General features: G+C 35.6%; 4 protein-coding genes across 11 annotated transcripts; 2 read left to right on the top strand and 2 right to left on the bottom strand.

Moving 5' to 3' along the window:
* Positions 1–1292: 1292 nt before the first annotated feature.
* On the top strand, positions 1293–4861 carry LOC110415970 (uncharacterized). 6 transcript variants are annotated; one of them, XM_021427779.1, is made up of 7 exons: positions 1293–1726; positions 2448–2495; positions 2678–2920; positions 3024–3197; positions 3300–3406; positions 3567–3880; positions 3993–4861. In XM_021427779.1, the coding sequence occupies exons 1-7, from the start codon at positions 1613–1615 to the stop codon at positions 4652–4654; spliced, it is 1662 nt and encodes a 553-aa protein (XP_021283454.1). In that variant the 5' UTR covers positions 1293–1612; the 3' UTR covers positions 4655–4861. The 6 variants fall into 6 exon arrangements, with proteins under 6 accessions (XP_021283454.1, XP_021283455.1, XP_021283453.1 ...); XM_021427780.1 differs by having other exon boundaries at positions 2666–2920; positions 4014–4861; XM_021427778.1 differs by having other exon boundaries at positions 2666–2920.
* Positions 4862–5635: 774 nt separating this feature from the next.
* Positions 5636–7673, bottom strand: LOC110415984 (antigenic heat-stable protein). The gene is made up of 3 exons (XM_021427799.1): positions 7356–7673; positions 6586–6701; positions 5636–6355 (listed from the first exon to the last, which is right to left on the bottom strand). Exons 1-3 carry the CDS (start codon positions 7461–7463, stop codon positions 6016–6018), a joined length of 564 nt encoding a protein of 187 aa, XP_021283474.1. The 5' UTR covers positions 7464–7673; the 3' UTR covers positions 5636–6015.
* A 664-nt stretch (positions 7674–8337) lies between these two features.
* On the bottom strand, positions 8338–11823 carry LOC110415974 (Peptide chain release factor 2). The gene is made up of 7 exons (XM_021427789.2): positions 11236–11823; positions 10664–10876; positions 10127–10228; positions 9782–9919; positions 9162–9466; positions 8885–9038; positions 8338–8791 (listed from the first exon to the last, which is right to left on the bottom strand). The coding sequence occupies exons 1-7, from the start codon at positions 11677–11679 to the stop codon at positions 8657–8659; spliced, it is 1491 nt and encodes a 496-aa protein (XP_021283464.1). The 5' UTR covers positions 11680–11823; the 3' UTR covers positions 8338–8656.
* LOC110415979 (Pseudouridine synthase family protein) lies at positions 11788–14188 on the top strand. Of its 3 annotated transcripts, none has more exons than XR_002445131.2 (3): positions 11788–12243; positions 12911–13651; positions 13777–14188. XR_002445131.2 is itself a non-coding variant. In XM_021427793.2 (2 exons), exons 1-2 carry the CDS (start codon positions 11883–11885, stop codon positions 13585–13587), a joined length of 1038 nt encoding a protein of 345 aa, XP_021283468.1. In that variant the 5' UTR covers positions 11788–11882; the 3' UTR covers positions 13588–14188. The 3 variants fall into 3 exon arrangements, 1 of the variants encoding a protein (XP_021283468.1); XR_002445130.2 differs by having other exon boundaries at positions 12911–13688; XM_021427793.2 differs by having other exon boundaries at positions 12911–14188.
* The last annotated feature ends 2455 nt before the right edge of the window (positions 14189–16643 follow it).

Here is a 16643-nt window from a genome sequence, read left to right as displayed (position 1 = left end):
TCGGAATGTTTAAAGATTCTTATCTTATTAATATCTATGATTACAATAAATATTTATCGAAATTTTTATAGATTTTCGTTCACATGAAACACGATTTTGTTAGAGAATTTTGAAACATTTCAATCTATTCAAACGCATTCGTTCATACCAAAAATAATGAACACGTGTATATATATATATGGAAAAAAAGGTCTAATTCGTGTATTAAAACGTCATAAAATCGAAATTTTTTTTCTTAAAAATCATATATACTTATTGTATTTCATTTTTAGATTAAAAAGAGATAAAGCAAGAGGAAAAGGATTGAATAGTTGAAATGTGATGATTAGGCCTTAAGCATTATCCAAATTCTTAATTTTTTTTTAATTTTCTAATTCTTAATTACTACCTTTCTAAGGCTAGAAAGTGTCTCTGGCGTCCGCAAGCGACGGCTGTGTATGGAATACTACAATACCACTGCTTGCTTTCTTCTAAAGAATGCCTGCAAACCCCCAATTTTTTTTTATTTTTTTGTTTAATTAATTAAACTAGAAGCATTGAGCCATTTTGCTCTTTGTGTTTTATTTAATTAGTGAAAATGGGGAGTAAACACTCAGAATCTGAATTAAAAAGGTCAGCAAATCTGGGGTTTACTCATTTATGGGTCTTACATATTTAATGCCCTCAGTAAATAATTGTTGGACATATCCTCTTCTCAGATTCTATACCTCTTTTTTTTTTTTTTCAATTACTTTGAATTTTTCCATGTAAAAATTTGTTATTAATTACTAAGTGTAAAGGTATCTCTTCGGAGTTATTACTGATGCAAATTTGCATTAATGGCTTGTTGTCTCTAGCTTATTCTCAGATAACCCTAAAAAAGCTGAATGAGAAAATGGAAAAAAAAAATTGGGTTCATTGAATAAAACCCAAAAAATACGTATTAAAATTTTTATTTGATTAATGTCCTCTTTTATATATAAAAAAATAAAAAACGAATATAATATTAACCAGATTAATACTTTTTGAGACATAACTAATAACAAATTATTAACTAACTTAAGAAGTTGATTTAGACCCAATCTTTCTTCTTCTTTTTTTTTTAAATTTTTTTTACCATGAATTGAATATAATAAAAAAAATCCCTTTAGTAGTGAAAAATATATATTATGAAAAGAAAGAAAAAAAATAAAAAAGGGAAGTCCACGTGTAATGAACTATGAAGTCATCTAGTTTTACGTCGAGGAGGAATCCTTTCTACATATAAAACCGGCTTCCGCTTCTCAACGAAATCCTCTCAACAGCCGTCTCCTTCTCCTTCTCCTTCTATCTCTCTCTCTCTCTTTCTTCTCTGTTTCTGTTTCCTCTCATTTCGGTACCCTGTTTTGTTCTTTCTGCTTTCTTCAGTCCTTTCTCAAACAGGGTCAAACTTAATTTATTCACCTTCTTCTGCTTCTGCTGCTGCTGCTGCTGCTGCTGTACATATAGAAGGATATAAATTTTTGACAAGATCATTAAACCAATCCGTTTCTTTGATGCATACATATATCTGTTCATATAAAATCTGGGTTTTTGTTAAAGATTTTGTTTGTTTTTCTTAGAACAGAAAAGAGCAAGAGTTTGTTTGAGGATTATGGCGCATGGGATTCTGGTTTTTGATGAAGACATGGAGGATCAAAGGTCTTTGATGAGTTTTTCTCACAGCTTTGATTATCTTTCTGGGAGCTGGACACAGTCAACTCCACAGGTTTCTTTTCCTCTCTTATCTTTATTTTTCTAAGAATTTATCAGCCTGTTTCTTTTCTCTTTTTTTTTTTTTTAATTTCTTTCATTTTTGAGAGGCTGCTACATTGAGTGCTGTTTTTTTTTTGTTCTCTCTTTTGGCTTACTGGGATTTCTGTTGTTCATATGCGTGAGGCTAATCTTGTGTCTCAAAAGATTTAAGATGAGGTTTTGGTCCTTTTGGAGATGCTGCATGTAGTGCTTTTCAATGGCAAACATATGGTTTTTATCATGCATGTTATTTTCAAGGTTTATAAAAATTATTAATGATATTTTTTCTGACAGAAAATGATTAGAAAAACTGTCTTTTGATCCTTCTAATAAATTATTTTCCTTGGGAATGTAGTTTTTCTTTAAATCTATATATATATATATATATATGTATATATATGTTGTTCATTGATGAGTTTATTTTTTGCATGGGACTTCCATGTCTATCTTTGTTTGCTTTCCCTTTCTCTTCTTTTACTTTGGGGTTCATTTAAGATCATCTCTTTCTATGCTTTTTTTTTTTTTCTTTTCTTTTCCGAAAGAACTTTAAAAACAAGCATGGGTTTAAATATTTCACCATTTATCCAAAAATTATTTCTTTCACAATTTTTGTTTGATAATACTTTTTTTTTTTTTGAAAAGCATTGTTTGATGATCCTGATGTGCTACTGCATGTTTTGGCCAAGTTTTGACAGTCATGCATTGGCTTTTTGGATTATCCTTCAAATCTGTCAATGGAAGAGGTCAGATATATTGGTTTTCACTTGTTTTTTTTTTTGCACTAACTTTGATCCATTTCCTCCTCTTCCTTTTTATATGTAAATGCAGTTAGTTTCTCTACTGTTATGATTCTACAAGCAATAAATACTTAATATATTTAAAATGCAGGCATGGTAAAATTAATTATCTTCAGTCTTCGTTGCAGGTTAACTTGATTCAGGCTTTTCAGACACTACCTGCTCTTGGCTTGAAACTTTCTAGAACATCCTCTTTCCTAGACAGGCTAGACCAGATGGTCCAAGAACAGAACTCCAATGGTGAAAATCAAGCAAACTCTAATTCTGTTTATGCTGCAGCTAAAGTAAAGGCAAAAGAAGCTTTACAGCAAGCAAATAAGTTGAAGGCTGAAAACTTCCCAATTGCTTTGCTTAGAGTCGGCTCATGGCAGGTGAAACCAATTATCTGCTTACTTTATGCAAACTGCGCGTATATACAGAAACATGAAGAACATTTCCACATTCTAATAAATGGTTGATTAATGTCTCTTGCAGAGGGTATCCAGAAATGAAGGTGACTTGGTAGCAAAGTGCTATTTTGCTAAGAGAAAGTTGGTTTGGGAGTTTTTGGAACATGGTTTGAAAAGTAAGATCGAAATCCAGTGGTCTGATATCTTGTCCTTGAAGGCTGTCATTCAGGAAGATAAGCCTGGAATTCTTGAAATTGAGGTAAAAATATTTTTCAAGCTGTTCCACAGTTAAGATTCAATGGGGTCTGTTGCTTGTTTTGATTTGGATTTCTTCTGTAATAATGTGGTGAGATTTGTGCAGTTAAACCAGCCTCCTTCCTTCCACCATGAGATTGATCCACAACCAAGGAAGCACACTCAATGGAGAATGGTGTCAGACTTCACTGGAGGACAAGCTCCTACGTTCAGGTTTGCATCACTTCTGTTTTGAATTTTTTTTTATATTTAATTGTTTCTTTTCCTAGCAATTGATCACCATCTCATCATCTGGTATCAACCTTGTCTTCTTCTTACTTAATTTCTTCATTTTCCAACATACAATTTTGTGGTTATTGTGTCGTATTCTTAGGAGGCACTACCTAGAATTTCCTCCCGGAGCCCTTGACAGGCCCATCGAGAAGCTCTTTAGATGCGACAACCGGTTGTTTCAGTTGAGCCGGCAAGGTTACCCAACTCTAGAGTCTCCATACTTTCAGAAATATACATATGGGATTGATTTGTCTTTTGACTTTGGTGGCCAAGGGGCTCATGTCAATCCTGATCACCAGCAGCAGTTTTCATTTTCAAATGCCCCTTCACATTTTCTTTCTCAACGCTTTCAAACATATGAGCAGACAGCACAAAAATCTGTCAGTACCAAGGATTCAGATTCACCCATATCAGGTATTTCACTGCTTTCAATCCCAACTTTTCGGTTTAGGCTCTAGTTAAAGTTGCAAACTAACACTTGTCTTCTTTTTCTTCCCTTCCCTTCCATTGTGTTACTATAATATAGTTATGGATTTTTCACATATAGATGAGCATATCAGCAACCACATGCCAGTCTGGGGTCAAGGGACGAACAATGTGAGAGATAGTTTGAACGCAAACCAAGTGGGAGGAATGGCTTTCACTGCTGCTCCGGGCACCCAGGTGAATCCAACTATCTGTCTTCAAAACAACCATATGCCAGCTTATGTCCAAGAAGCTCAGAGATATCAACTTGGAGGACTAGTACCTGCACCTTCAACCGCCCAGGTGCATAATCCAACGCTAGTATCTCTTCAAGAAGCTGAAAGGCACCAACCAAGGTTTCAAAGGCTAAATGACCTCCAAAACATGCTGTTGAGCAACTCGCCAACCGGCTTCTCCGATGTGGTAGCAGAGGGCAATCTATTCAGAGAAGGAAATCCTGCAAACTACACTAGTAATGTGACTGCATTCTATGGACAGGATATGGTCGATAATCCTGCAGTTATTATGAGCAACAATCTGTCAAACAGTAACGGCAGGCTAATCTCTCCCCATGCTGCTTGCAGGCCGCAGCCTCTGGTTCCTAATTCGAATATGAATCTGCAGCCTGGGAACAACTCATTTTATTCACCTGTTGTTCCTGATCTAGCTGTGCAATACTTTTCCAATCCTCATGCCTCCAATGAGTTCAATGACTGGGCCTAGAAGTCTGGACAGTACGTGGAGAATTTTGTTAGGATAATCATGAGATTTTGTTACAAATCTCATCTTTTTCACATTTTCATTCTTTTAGGCCCAGAAGATAGGAAGTAGATAAACCTTAAGTAGCTACAGAAACAGTTGCCAGAACTTATCATTTCTTTTTTCTTACAGCGTGCAACTTATAATGTAAGTAGTTTAGTTATTTAGAAAGTTTTCTTACTGCATACGAGGATTCTTTGAATCCATTTTGCTTCTTCGACCATTTCTTTATTTATTAATTTCTTCACTCTAAAAATCCTTCAGAAAAAGAAAAACCTCCACTCAAGTTAGAAGTTTCTGTACCAAAATCCCCGTACGCTTAAGCAACCCCAGATTCCAATCAGGGAGTCCAACAAAAGCAAGGCAAAAAACTAGGGAGTTTAGCAAGAAATAGCTAAGCAAGATTACTTGTTTTGCCATCAAGAATTAAAAAAATGACTCCGGAATGTAAGGGTCAATGAAAAGCCCTGAAACTATGATGATAACAGGACAGCAGGTTTGTTGAGATAAACAAGAAACCGTGTAAATCAGAAGTCCTTCCTGGCTGCTTTTCATGAGAAACTGCAAATATATATATATATATATATATTTCTCTTCAAATCAGATAAAGACTTTGGTACACACTTCATTTTATCTTGAAGGCGTCATCATCCCTGTCAAAGATGAATGCCTAACCGATCAATAAGCATGGAGAACACATGCTTTCTCGCAACAAAGTTGGCATGGACTGAAAATCAAACTTTCGGATAAAATACACTACCTGCTGTACAGTTTCACAATTGAAATTATCTCCATAGCAGCAAAGGCAAACTGGTCCCTCCAGATTCATTCTTGGGGGTTCAAGAAATTATTAAAAAAGACAATTTAAGAAGTCAAGGGTTAGAAGGCACATGAAAAGAACAAACATGTTTCTACAACATTCTCAAAGAATCAACTCGTACTGTGTAAAAACATCTAAAAGGGACTTCTATTGTGCAAGAGTCAGCAACCGGGAGATAAAATATGCTCAAAAACAAGCATGCTTTCATCTACTTTGAATATAGGCAAAGCCAGAAGAAACAGCCCTCAAACTATTCACAGAATTAACTATAGTAAATAAACTTCATGATGAGGATACAGCTTGTGGTCATATGAGAACTCCATGGTTCATACTACAATAAACACATTCACTTCTGCTCTGTTCTAGGCAAACCTAAACAATATTGTGTTGTTGTAACAAATGGAATGAATTGAAGGGAGTTTTCTCTTCCAGTCAAAAGATCACCAGATTTGCAACAATAGTTTCTGTTGACACAGCAACACATCTTCACACTAGGGATGGGAGATTAAGTTGCATCATCAGGTGCAGCTGGAGTATCGCTAGATTTGCCAGCAACTTCAGTGGCACTTCCCTCAGCATTCATTTCACTGAAATTTCGTTTCTTTGATTTAGAGTTTGAATTCTCCTTTTCATTTTCATTCTCCTTTTCTTTCCCTTTTCCTTTCTCATCCTCAGCTTCTTTTTCAGGCTGGCTTTCATCATTTGGATGAGGAAATAGTGGAGGTTCCCTGCCACTTAATTTACAAAAGACTCTTTCCACAGTTTCACTTATTTCCTTCCCTAGCCCATTTGTGTCCAAAATCAAATCCCAAACTGATTTTGACGCCCTCTCAAGGACTGGGGTTCTGCCCAATAATAAGAACAATCATTAGTTCCACCCTACATTTAATGCCCTTTCAATTTTAAATCAGGAGCACATAGCATATCATGCACAATGGCATTGAAAGTTTTACAAATTATGACAAAGATCAGGTAGGCTGGGAGTGTAAAAACATGAAAGAAGTACATGAAACCATCTAGGCATTATTGAACTTTAGCTGTTAAGGAAACAATGAACAACAGCAATAACACTCACTCAAGTTCCTGCCTAAGTGCATCAAACAATTCTCTTTTGGTCTGTTTCTCTGCCCCAGGGGTGTTAAGGACCTTACTCTGCTCTGCCATTCTGATTGTTGTATTCTTCAGCTCCTCCTATAACAAAGGCAAAGTACGGATATCATACCACATCCAAAGCAATGTAGGTTTTTTAACCCATGTTATGTCAGCAAAGCACACACAACAAATATCAGCGAGTTACAACAATAAATATAATAAACAAGTCACCACAATATCCAAAATTCAGTAAAATTACTCCCCAATCCAAATTCAATTCCTTCATCATGTAGAGAACTCAATATCCGTTGGAAAGAGGAGTAACACTTTTATAGAATTTACACTAAATATATAACTTCATATCCAGTGCCCACAAAAAGAAGAAACTTTTCTCCTCTTAGTAAAAATAAGGAACCATCATCAGCAAAGTAAAAGACCATGACTCAATGGACTTAAATGGATTTACAAGGGGACTCCAAAATCTATGTATACCCAAAGAGTTCACTCAGATAAATAATAATTGCATTCAAGGAAAGAACAAAAATTTGACATTAACACTCAAACAAGCGCAAAGAGCAATCACTGAATTTGCAAAATCTTAATGATAAATCACAAATTTGGATGACATTGTCCCAGGAAATTATTCAATGAACAATTTTTGCATCGAAACAAATACACCCAGATAAAATATTCAGCAACTTGTATGCTTATGTACCAAAATACAGACATAAGAGATGAAAGAAAGAGACTAACATTGGCCTTAAGCTGATTGATAATCTTCAACCTGAGAGCATCAATAGTTCCATCATTCATCAAAGACTCCAACACATCTTCTGGGGTTATTACTGATGATGACCCCATCTTTTAATTTGCACCAAAAACAAAAATTAACAGATTCAATTCCTTCAATTTCTATGCCTGAAGCAAAAAAAGGGGAAAAATCCAATCTTTTTAGCTCTTCAAGCTTCGTTATAGGAAAAAGTTGGGTACTTCGAAAGAGAAGAGAGCTAACAGAACATTAGAAAGAAGAAGATGAAGATTAGATACGGCTAGAGAAATTAGCGTACCTTGTCGTCTCTTCCATTAAAGGAACCAAATAAAAGTAATATAAAAGACTTTGGGCAGACTCCATCTTGGCGGAAACGACGTCGTTCGGCATTTATTCCTGTTTGTTTTTTTTTTATTTCTTTTATGTTAAACAATTTGTTAAAACTTTAAGGAAATAATAATAAGTGTGGAGTTAATATTAAAATATGTCATTTTATATTTCAACTATTTTACTTTTATTACATAAAATATATATATAAGCATGACGGTAATTATAAGATTTGTTTCATTAAATGAAAAACCATCTTATTTTATTAATTTTTAATTATGTGTTTATCATTGACTTGTTATGTAAATTTTTTTTTGGTGTTAAATTTGAATAAGTAATTATAAGTCTATAATGCTTTAAGGTCTCGATCTTTAATTGAATCAAAGTCTTATGGACATCAATAAATGTTATTATGTAACATGAAGTATTGAAACAAATCAAATGGCTCGATACGCTTGATCTTAACAATTAATACTCAATTTTTTATTGAAATAAGACCTCATACGAAGATTGAGATAAACCCAAATCAAGGTGAGTCTCTCCCTTTTATAAGTGAGAGACTCGAAACATTGTATAATTAGATGAGATAAAATATCATAAAAATTAAATGAGATAAAATGTCATAGATTTCAAGTCAGTATTTAAAGATGAGATAAATTTGAAGGAGCTGGTGCACATATTCTCTTAGTTGAACCATATGGACAACAAAGATTTTAAGACAAAAAATTGAACTACATAGATCATTCCACAAAAGAAGCAATGCAAGAACAGACAATGAAGAACAATTGTATGGTTTCATCACAAGTTAGCATTCTCTAATCCTTGTTAAGTACTAATATATATACAAATGCTCTGATATATCATATCCCGGAGCTGACAATGCAAAGCTCATGCATGATATCCAGATGGCTCCATTATTGATCTTCATGTTTCAACAAAATCTTTAGCCGCTGCAATCTTATCGTTCACCTTCATCTTTGTCCAATGAAGAAGACAAATAGTTCAAGATGAAGCCGTCTAGATCTCCTTCCAGCACAGAGTCAGGATCAGAGACCTCATAATTGGTCCGGAGATCCTTCACCATTCGATAAGGCTGCATCAAAAAGAGAGCATGTCAAAATGTGACCCAAAATGTCAATGGTCCAAAAAGCAATTAGTGTAAGCTTCAATGCGAGAGAGGCTGTACATGAAGAACGTAAGTACGTATCTGGTTGCCCCAACTTATCTCGGTAAGAGATTGTGTATGCTGAGCATTCATCTGTGCCTGACGAGCCATCTCAAGCTGGTCTAATCGAGACTGAAGCACAGCCATTGCTGAGGCCTTATTCTGATGCTGCGATCTGTGTTTCCAAGGAAATTATGAGCTTGGGTTAGAGAGAAAACAACAGTACATATGGCCCCATTTTTAGCACAAACAAAGCTAGGAAACTGCAGTGGTTTTGACAATCAGCACACTTCAACACCTTTCATTTTGACAAGTAGCAGTTACTCCCGTGGGAATGTGGACAATCCTCACAGCACTCTCGGTTGTGTTAACATGTTGACCGCCAGCTCCCCCAGCACGAAACCGTTCAACGCGGAGATCAGATTCATTAATTTGTACATGAGTAGATCCATCACCTAGGATAGGAATTACAGCAACTGCAGCAAATGAAGTATGCCGCCGCTTTCCACTGTCAAAAGGGGAGATACGGACTAACCTATGAACTCCTACTTCTGCTTTCGCATATCCAAAAGCATATTCACCATCAACTTTGATTGTTGCTCGCTGAAAGAATAGTCTCATCTAAGGTTAGAAAACAATAATCTCCGTCCAAGTAATTCTTTGAAATGGGCCAAAAAATTCTCAATTAAAAGCTAAAAGTAGACAGTTCAATGGACTTCATGTTTAGCACCCAACTAGAATCTAACATTCACAAAGAAAAAATGACAATAGCTTTTCATCTCAAAAGAATTCCCAGTTATCGTTAAGTTTAGGCATGCATGCCTAATTACCCTCTATACTGGATTAGGTAATAAAACAGATATGTGCAATCATGTGTCATTTAAAAGAAGGACAAGTAGAGGAGGCAAGAAGATTAACCTTGATTCCTGCAATCTCACCCGGCATTTCATCCATTACTGTTACTCCATAGCCATGCCGTCGGGCCCAGGTTTTATACATTTGCATAACCATTGCTGCCCAATCCATGCTCTCAGTGCCCCCAGCTCCAGCTTGTACCTACATTATAAACCAAAAGATCAAGGTCGACATCAGCAGAATATAAAGCGGCAGATTTTCATTATCCATTGGGACAATGGCAAATAAGAAAAAGAACCATTAAACTGTAAGGCAATCACATTGTTTTCAAGAATAGGCATCTTAATAAAACTAAAGGATAAAAGTATACTGCACTGAACAACAGTCAAAACACTACATAAATTAAACCTCTATATAACAAGAGCAAGAGTCATGCTCCCCAGCTAACAAAGCTTCAAGCTCCTTGTCTTTTGAATCTCTTCTCATCCTTAGCAATGCTTTCATCGATTCCTGCAGAGGAATATTTTATAGAGTTAAAACTGGCTGTTTGGTGTATAAAGAAAGATGCCTAGTAAAAATACAAGTGATGTTTTTCATAGATTCACAAGAAGATATTATGTAACAGCATATCTTAGAAGAGACAGTCAACTACCACAACCCAGTGAGTGCCTTTTTGTCAAAATATTGCTAAATCACCTTTTGCGCATGAAACTAAATCACTCCTGTTTCTATTGTTAACTAATGTTATCTTTCAAGGTAGAAACATTCCTGATTTTGTGTAACAGAAAATACAGCTACTCCATAATATGCAACAATGATATATAGAATTAACCTAAAAAAAATCCAAAAAATAATAATTACCATATCATAACCAAATGAATGAGAAATAAGCCCTTAATTGTAAAGAATAATTAATACATGCCTAGATAAGAAGTGAGAGCCCACCGATTCCAACTCAGTGTCATTCTCTTCCCTTGCAAGCTTTATCATATCTATATGTTCAAGCAGTTCTTGCTCAAATGCCTTCACTTCTTTCATTTTACCCATTAGTGAGCCGTGCTCACGGCTTATCTTACTAGCATGGACAGGATCATTCCAAAGGTTAGGCTTGTTCAGCTCTGCTGATAACAAATCCAACCTAGCCATCAATTTCTTCCACTGCATTCACAGACAACAAAGAGCTTAACAAGCATGTTCTCAATACATATGCGACAGTCCACTAATAGGAAGATTATACTTGAAACTGAATCAAGTTACATAAAGCAGAAAGACAACAGCAGAAATTCATTAATCATTTCCTGTACATAGATAAATTCCAACATAAACTGTTAAAGAGATGTAAAAAATACCGAAACTCCAATATTAGTAGTACTACTCCAATCTCAAAACTTAATCTAATAAGATTACTAGGACCAAATTTTTAGTTACAACTGCCAAAAATTAAACCAGAAATGTTCAACATAAATTTATCTCGCATTGGATGCAAATATTGACCAAAATGCCAATAAAACTAATACCTGAAGGCGCTTCTTGATAACTTGAATGGACTGAGCAATTGCAGCAGCATGACTCTTCCAATCACTCTCACTCTCCACAACGATCATCCACTTACTGCCAACAATTCCATCAACTGTGAGCCCATCAGACGTACAAAGTTCAACAGCAGCCTGTGTTCCAAATTCTCTTGCAAAAATCCCGCCTTTTGGATTTAAATGCAAGAAATATAGATTTTGTAACCTCAAAAGACTTGAATTTGCCAGAGTACAAAAAGACCCAGATCGGTTTTTCATTGACTTTTTCAAAATTGATGACAACCCAGAACCCAAAACCTCGTGGTTTTGATTTGAATCTAGGAAATTGGGAACCAGCTGTGAGGAGCATACGTTTCTAGTTTTTGTTCTATGGTATTGAAATATAAGCAAGGATCCTTTATTTGATCTCTTCAGTATAAAAGGTGGCATCTTTATTGAAGGAAACAGAGAAAAAAGACTGATCGTTTCCTCCAAGGATTGGTCCTTGCAGCTCTGGGTTTTGGGGTTTGGGGGATATATCAGATCATAATGCTCAGAGAAGGGTTTATGAGAGTGCAAAAAACGGCACCGTTTTTGCACCCAGAGCAGGATAAAATGAGAGACCCAACTACCAACGGTAGAAACTGATACAAATGCCCTTCTTTTCCCTCCCCCAACAAAGCTTCTTCCTTTGTAGTCCAAAACCCTTGTCCAAATTCCCCAAAACCCTGCTCTTTCTCTGCCCTAAAATGTCTACAAACCCCAATTCCCACCAAAATTACCCAACACCTCTATCACCTCCCTTGCCATCAATCTCAAAAGACATCGAGCTTGCCAGAGCCATGACAGCTTCTTCAAAATCAAGCCTTTTTGAACTCTCAAGAAGTGATATTCTATATGAAGATGAGTGGCTCATTGCTGTCAACAAGCCTCAAGGGATTTATTGTGACAGCGTTCTGGCGTCTGTTCCTCGGTTTCTTTCTGACTCGACCGAGTTGGATCCACTCAGTGAAGGTCTGTCTATTCAGCCTTTTTTGTATTATGACTAATTGTAAAATATTGGTTTCTGGGTTGACTTGGATATGCTTAGAAGCAAAGTGTTCAATTTTTTTCAAGTAAAGTTATTCTCTAAGCTGAATTTAGCTATATAAGATATGCTTGCCAGAAACTTGTACTTTTCTTTTAAATGAACGCAGAAACTTGTACTTGGTTGTTGAAAGCTTCAATTTGTTCAAAACAGTTTATTTTTTGCAGTAAATGAAATATTAAGTTTGAAAATGTTGCTAGCTAATTTCTTTTTCAGTAGTCTTGTACAAAGCTCCTTTGCCACTGGATAAAGTCTAAAAAATGACCTTGTTGAACTATATAGTTAGATTGGACTGTTTAGGAGGAATATTGTTTCCTTATTCTATGGATGATGCCATGACAGTGGATTATCTATAGATTTCTTCTATGTGGAATAGAAAATTACATGGGCTTCACTTTATTTTATCATAAACGGATTTTCAGTTAGCTTGTGGAGTGGAAAAGCGCCATATTACAGACTATTATTGACTTTTGATAGTTCTTTGCACCTCTTAAGGAAGCCGTAATAACCAATATCAGAAGAAGCTTCCTTTTGATCTGCTTGAATCTTTTTCGTAACAAATGTTGACATATGTTCATATATTTCGCATTCCAGGGAACCAGGCCAGCCCATTTGAGCTCCATCTGGCCAATCGACTTGATCGTGACACAAGTGGTATCATGGTTATAACCAAGTCACACAAAGTAGCTGCTGCGCTTGTCAAAGCATTTACTAATCACATGGTTCGTAAAACATATGTTGCTTTCTGCATTGGTTCAGCTCCAAAATCAGAAAGAATTACAGTCAAATCAGGTCATGGTCGATCAAAGTTTGGAGCATGGCGTGTGTATGCTGCAGGAGACATAGGCCGAAAACTACCAGGTGGGTCCATAGTAAGGCACATGGAAACTACATTTGAAGTATTATCAATCAATGGACAGTGGAGCTACAAGGACCCATCTGAATCTGTGAAAGATGAAGAAACTAGTATTATAGTTGAAGAAAAAGCTGTTATAGATGTTGATACAAAGAAAGATGAGATTTTGGTCAGAGCATTTCCTCAAAGTGGAAGAACGCATCAAATTCGATTGCATTGCCAATATCTGGGGATTCCTATTAGAGGTGATGTGAAATACGAGGGTGTCTATGAGTGGAAAGGGAGAAGATATGATGCCCATGAGCTTCATGCAGAGAGCTTATCCTTTCAGCATCCAGTTACTGGTTTCCCTGTCTTGATTCAAGCACCTCTGCCTTTGTGGGCTAGCCAAGCACTGCAGCCTTTAACAGATTAAACGGCATCCTCTGTATTCATTCTGGAAATTTTGTTCTTTTGAAGATCCCCAAGAATGCGATAAGGTGCTCTGAGGATATTGACATATCATGCATTTTGCATGTAAGAACTGTTATAATAATGTTTATGGGGCACATCATTGTAGCTGATTCATTCCATATGGGCATTAACTCTACTTTTGCATTGCTAGGTTGTGCTATTTGTAGGGTTCTGCAATTCAACATGATTGCCAATTTGCCAAGCATTGTACGCCTCAATTTTGAGCAAAACCTCCGCCAGCTGTTTTTTCAGCCTTTGCCTCAACTCAGCTTCCTGACTGTACTGTTATGTGTATTCAAGACGTCATTATTTAAAGTTGGTATTTATTATTATCAACTCTAGTTTCTGTTTTTTTTTTTTTTTTTGAGAAATAATATTGCTGGAAAGCCAATTGGCTTCATTTACTTGTAAAGATCCAAATCCTGTGGATGATTTTGGAGGCAGCAAAACCTGAATTTATGTATGGTGACTCTCATAAACCTCTAGAATGTTGGTAATGGCTGAATTTAAATATGTTTTTCTAACAAATGGAAACACTATTAATTTGTGTAATTGCTATGCTTCTTTTCGTTTCTTTTCTATGTCGTTTTATTCACTGTGATGAACCAGAAACTAGTGTTGAGCTTTGTTGTAGCTGTAGCAAACATTTCTTCAGGAAACGCTTGATATGACTGCTACAGCCAACATATATAGAAGTTGCAGGTTCTGTAAAATTTCTTATCTTAAATACATGAAGGATGAAGATGGTTGATCAACTCAATAAAGAAACAGAGGGAAAGAGAAAAGAAAGGAAGGAAAGAAAAAAGGAAAAATTAACTAACTGGCGTGCAGATTTGTAATAAAGACGTGGTCAATATGGTAAAGAAACTTCTTGTGTGATATATGGTTTATTTTTCTCAAATATTCCTTCCTTGTTATTCTTATTATTGTTTGACAGTGATCTCAGAACAGCCTGATTGGACATACAGCATGGTTTACCTTGGTTGGTGTTAAGAATCTGCAATTTTTAATACTAGTTTGTTTACCATGTCTTTGTCAGAACCGTAAGATCTCAATTGAAGTAACCAATTGAACTGTGTAAAACCATGGACTTTCCCATGCTGTGTTGATATTCAAGGGACTTTCCCTGAAGATGAAAAACAGGTAAAGATTGTAGCTAGTCATCATCTGGAAAGCATGAAAGGAAGTGGTATTTGCATGGACCAATATTTATACTTGAAAATGATGGAAAAGATTCCAGGGTAAATAGATCTGCCCATGGTATTATCTTGTCTTGTAAGCAAGCACTGTCAAGCAAACAACTTCCCTGGGGAAAAAAAACAAAGCCACTTGTGTCATGTTACATGGCTTTTATCTGTGAAAAAAGGAACTCAGCAAAGAAAAAAGATTGGTTTGGTTATCTTGAAGAGTTGGGAACTCCAGAAACTCTATAGATTTCTACCAGAAATTTCGAGTACATGAAATATGTTCAGGTTTTGACATTGAATTTGATTCTACATGGCTTGTCTATTTCAAGGATTTGACCCTGCCTTGATCTTCAATGTGACTCGTTCTTTGTTTTTACTTTCCTGATTGTCAAATCAGTGGGTTAGGCTGTTGAACTTTCAAGCGCAGTCCCTAGGCGTGGCAGGTTTATCCACTGAAAATATTTTTTATATAATGCTTACATCGAATGGTGGCAACCAACTTTTCTAGTAATCAACCAGGACTTCCGATGATGGTCGGTGAGTTAAATTATAAACAAATCCAGCATGTTTCTTATAAAATTCACAGGGAAATCAGAATTCTCCCCACCTTGCAATACTCATTGGGATTAATTCTGACGACTTTTCAGCCTCTTTCTATGTTTATATAATTAAATAAAATTCTCGTGTTGAACTTCGGAGTTAAAACTTAGACGGAGAATATTGCAGTTTGAATTCCCAAATGAATAACAGCTAAAAAGGATGACTAAGCTCAAGCAATGTGAAGCTTCATGGAAAAGGAAAGGGGAAAGTCTGCATAAGAAAATTCTTAATTAGTCTTCTTCATGTGGGTTCGACTTGCATTGTTATCATCCAATTTTACAGTAAAGTAGGATGGGAGGAATGCAGCATGTGTGAACCTTCATGGTTAAGCAGTGGAAAGGTTTCGGAAGAAAATACATATTTTTTCTTCTCTCTCTCTCTCTCTAGTTCCTTAATGAACATTGCTTGTCAAAGACTTAACACAACTCAAAATGTCTAGAAACTCTCTTAAGATATAACTTTTGACACATGAAATATCATAATGGGTACAAACACTTGGTCAGAACAAACTTGGAATCCATTGATTTCCAGGTGGTTTCTCAAATTCAATTCAAAAATTAGAGTGATAATGACTCAAAGTGCAATGACATTGGCATACATTTGTTCGCAGCAGACTGATTGAGTTAAAATAATCAGAAGGAAGAGGCTAAAAGAGAGAAAAATTTCCCAGGTTTAAGCCGTCTATTTTGACCATCTAACTAAATATATATGTATTCAAAAGGTAGTAGATATTACTACATTTTTTGGTGGTTCTGGTTTATAGTAATGTGGACAAGTCAGAATAGACTTTGAATCCATCAAACCCCTCATTGATTCAATTCTTGGAAAGTGCCCGTTTCAATCCAAGTTTTTGTTCTGATGTACACCTCATAATTAATAAAATAATTAAAAAAAAGTTATGGTTGAAACCATTTAATACCATGTTGTATGAATTATAGAAGAGATAATAATAAGGATAATGATTTATTTTGATATCATGTTGAATTTTTAAGAAAAATATTTAGCTTAAAACATAAATAATGGATGAAGAACTTTTTATTATATTTATATGCTTATGTGTTCAATTTAAGAGATGATCACCACTTTAATATCCATCGATTAAAGCTTGCAATTCTACCCATAATGTTTTAAGAATGAGTCCAAAAAGAATAATCCATGAAGTCAATTAATGAATAATGAATTAAAAAATTGATTTACACTGGCATAGGATGAGGTGAATGTTATTAATTTG

Source organism: Theobroma umbraticum, unplaced genomic scaffold (assembly GCF_002168275.2).
Source record: "Theobroma umbraticum cultivar Fairchild unplaced genomic scaffold, ASM216827v3 scaffold_147.0, whole genome shotgun sequence".
NCBI classification, from domain to species: Eukaryota; Viridiplantae; Streptophyta; class Magnoliopsida; order Malvales; family Malvaceae; genus Theobroma; species Theobroma umbraticum.
This window is presented reverse-complemented; position numbering and strand designations above follow the sequence as displayed.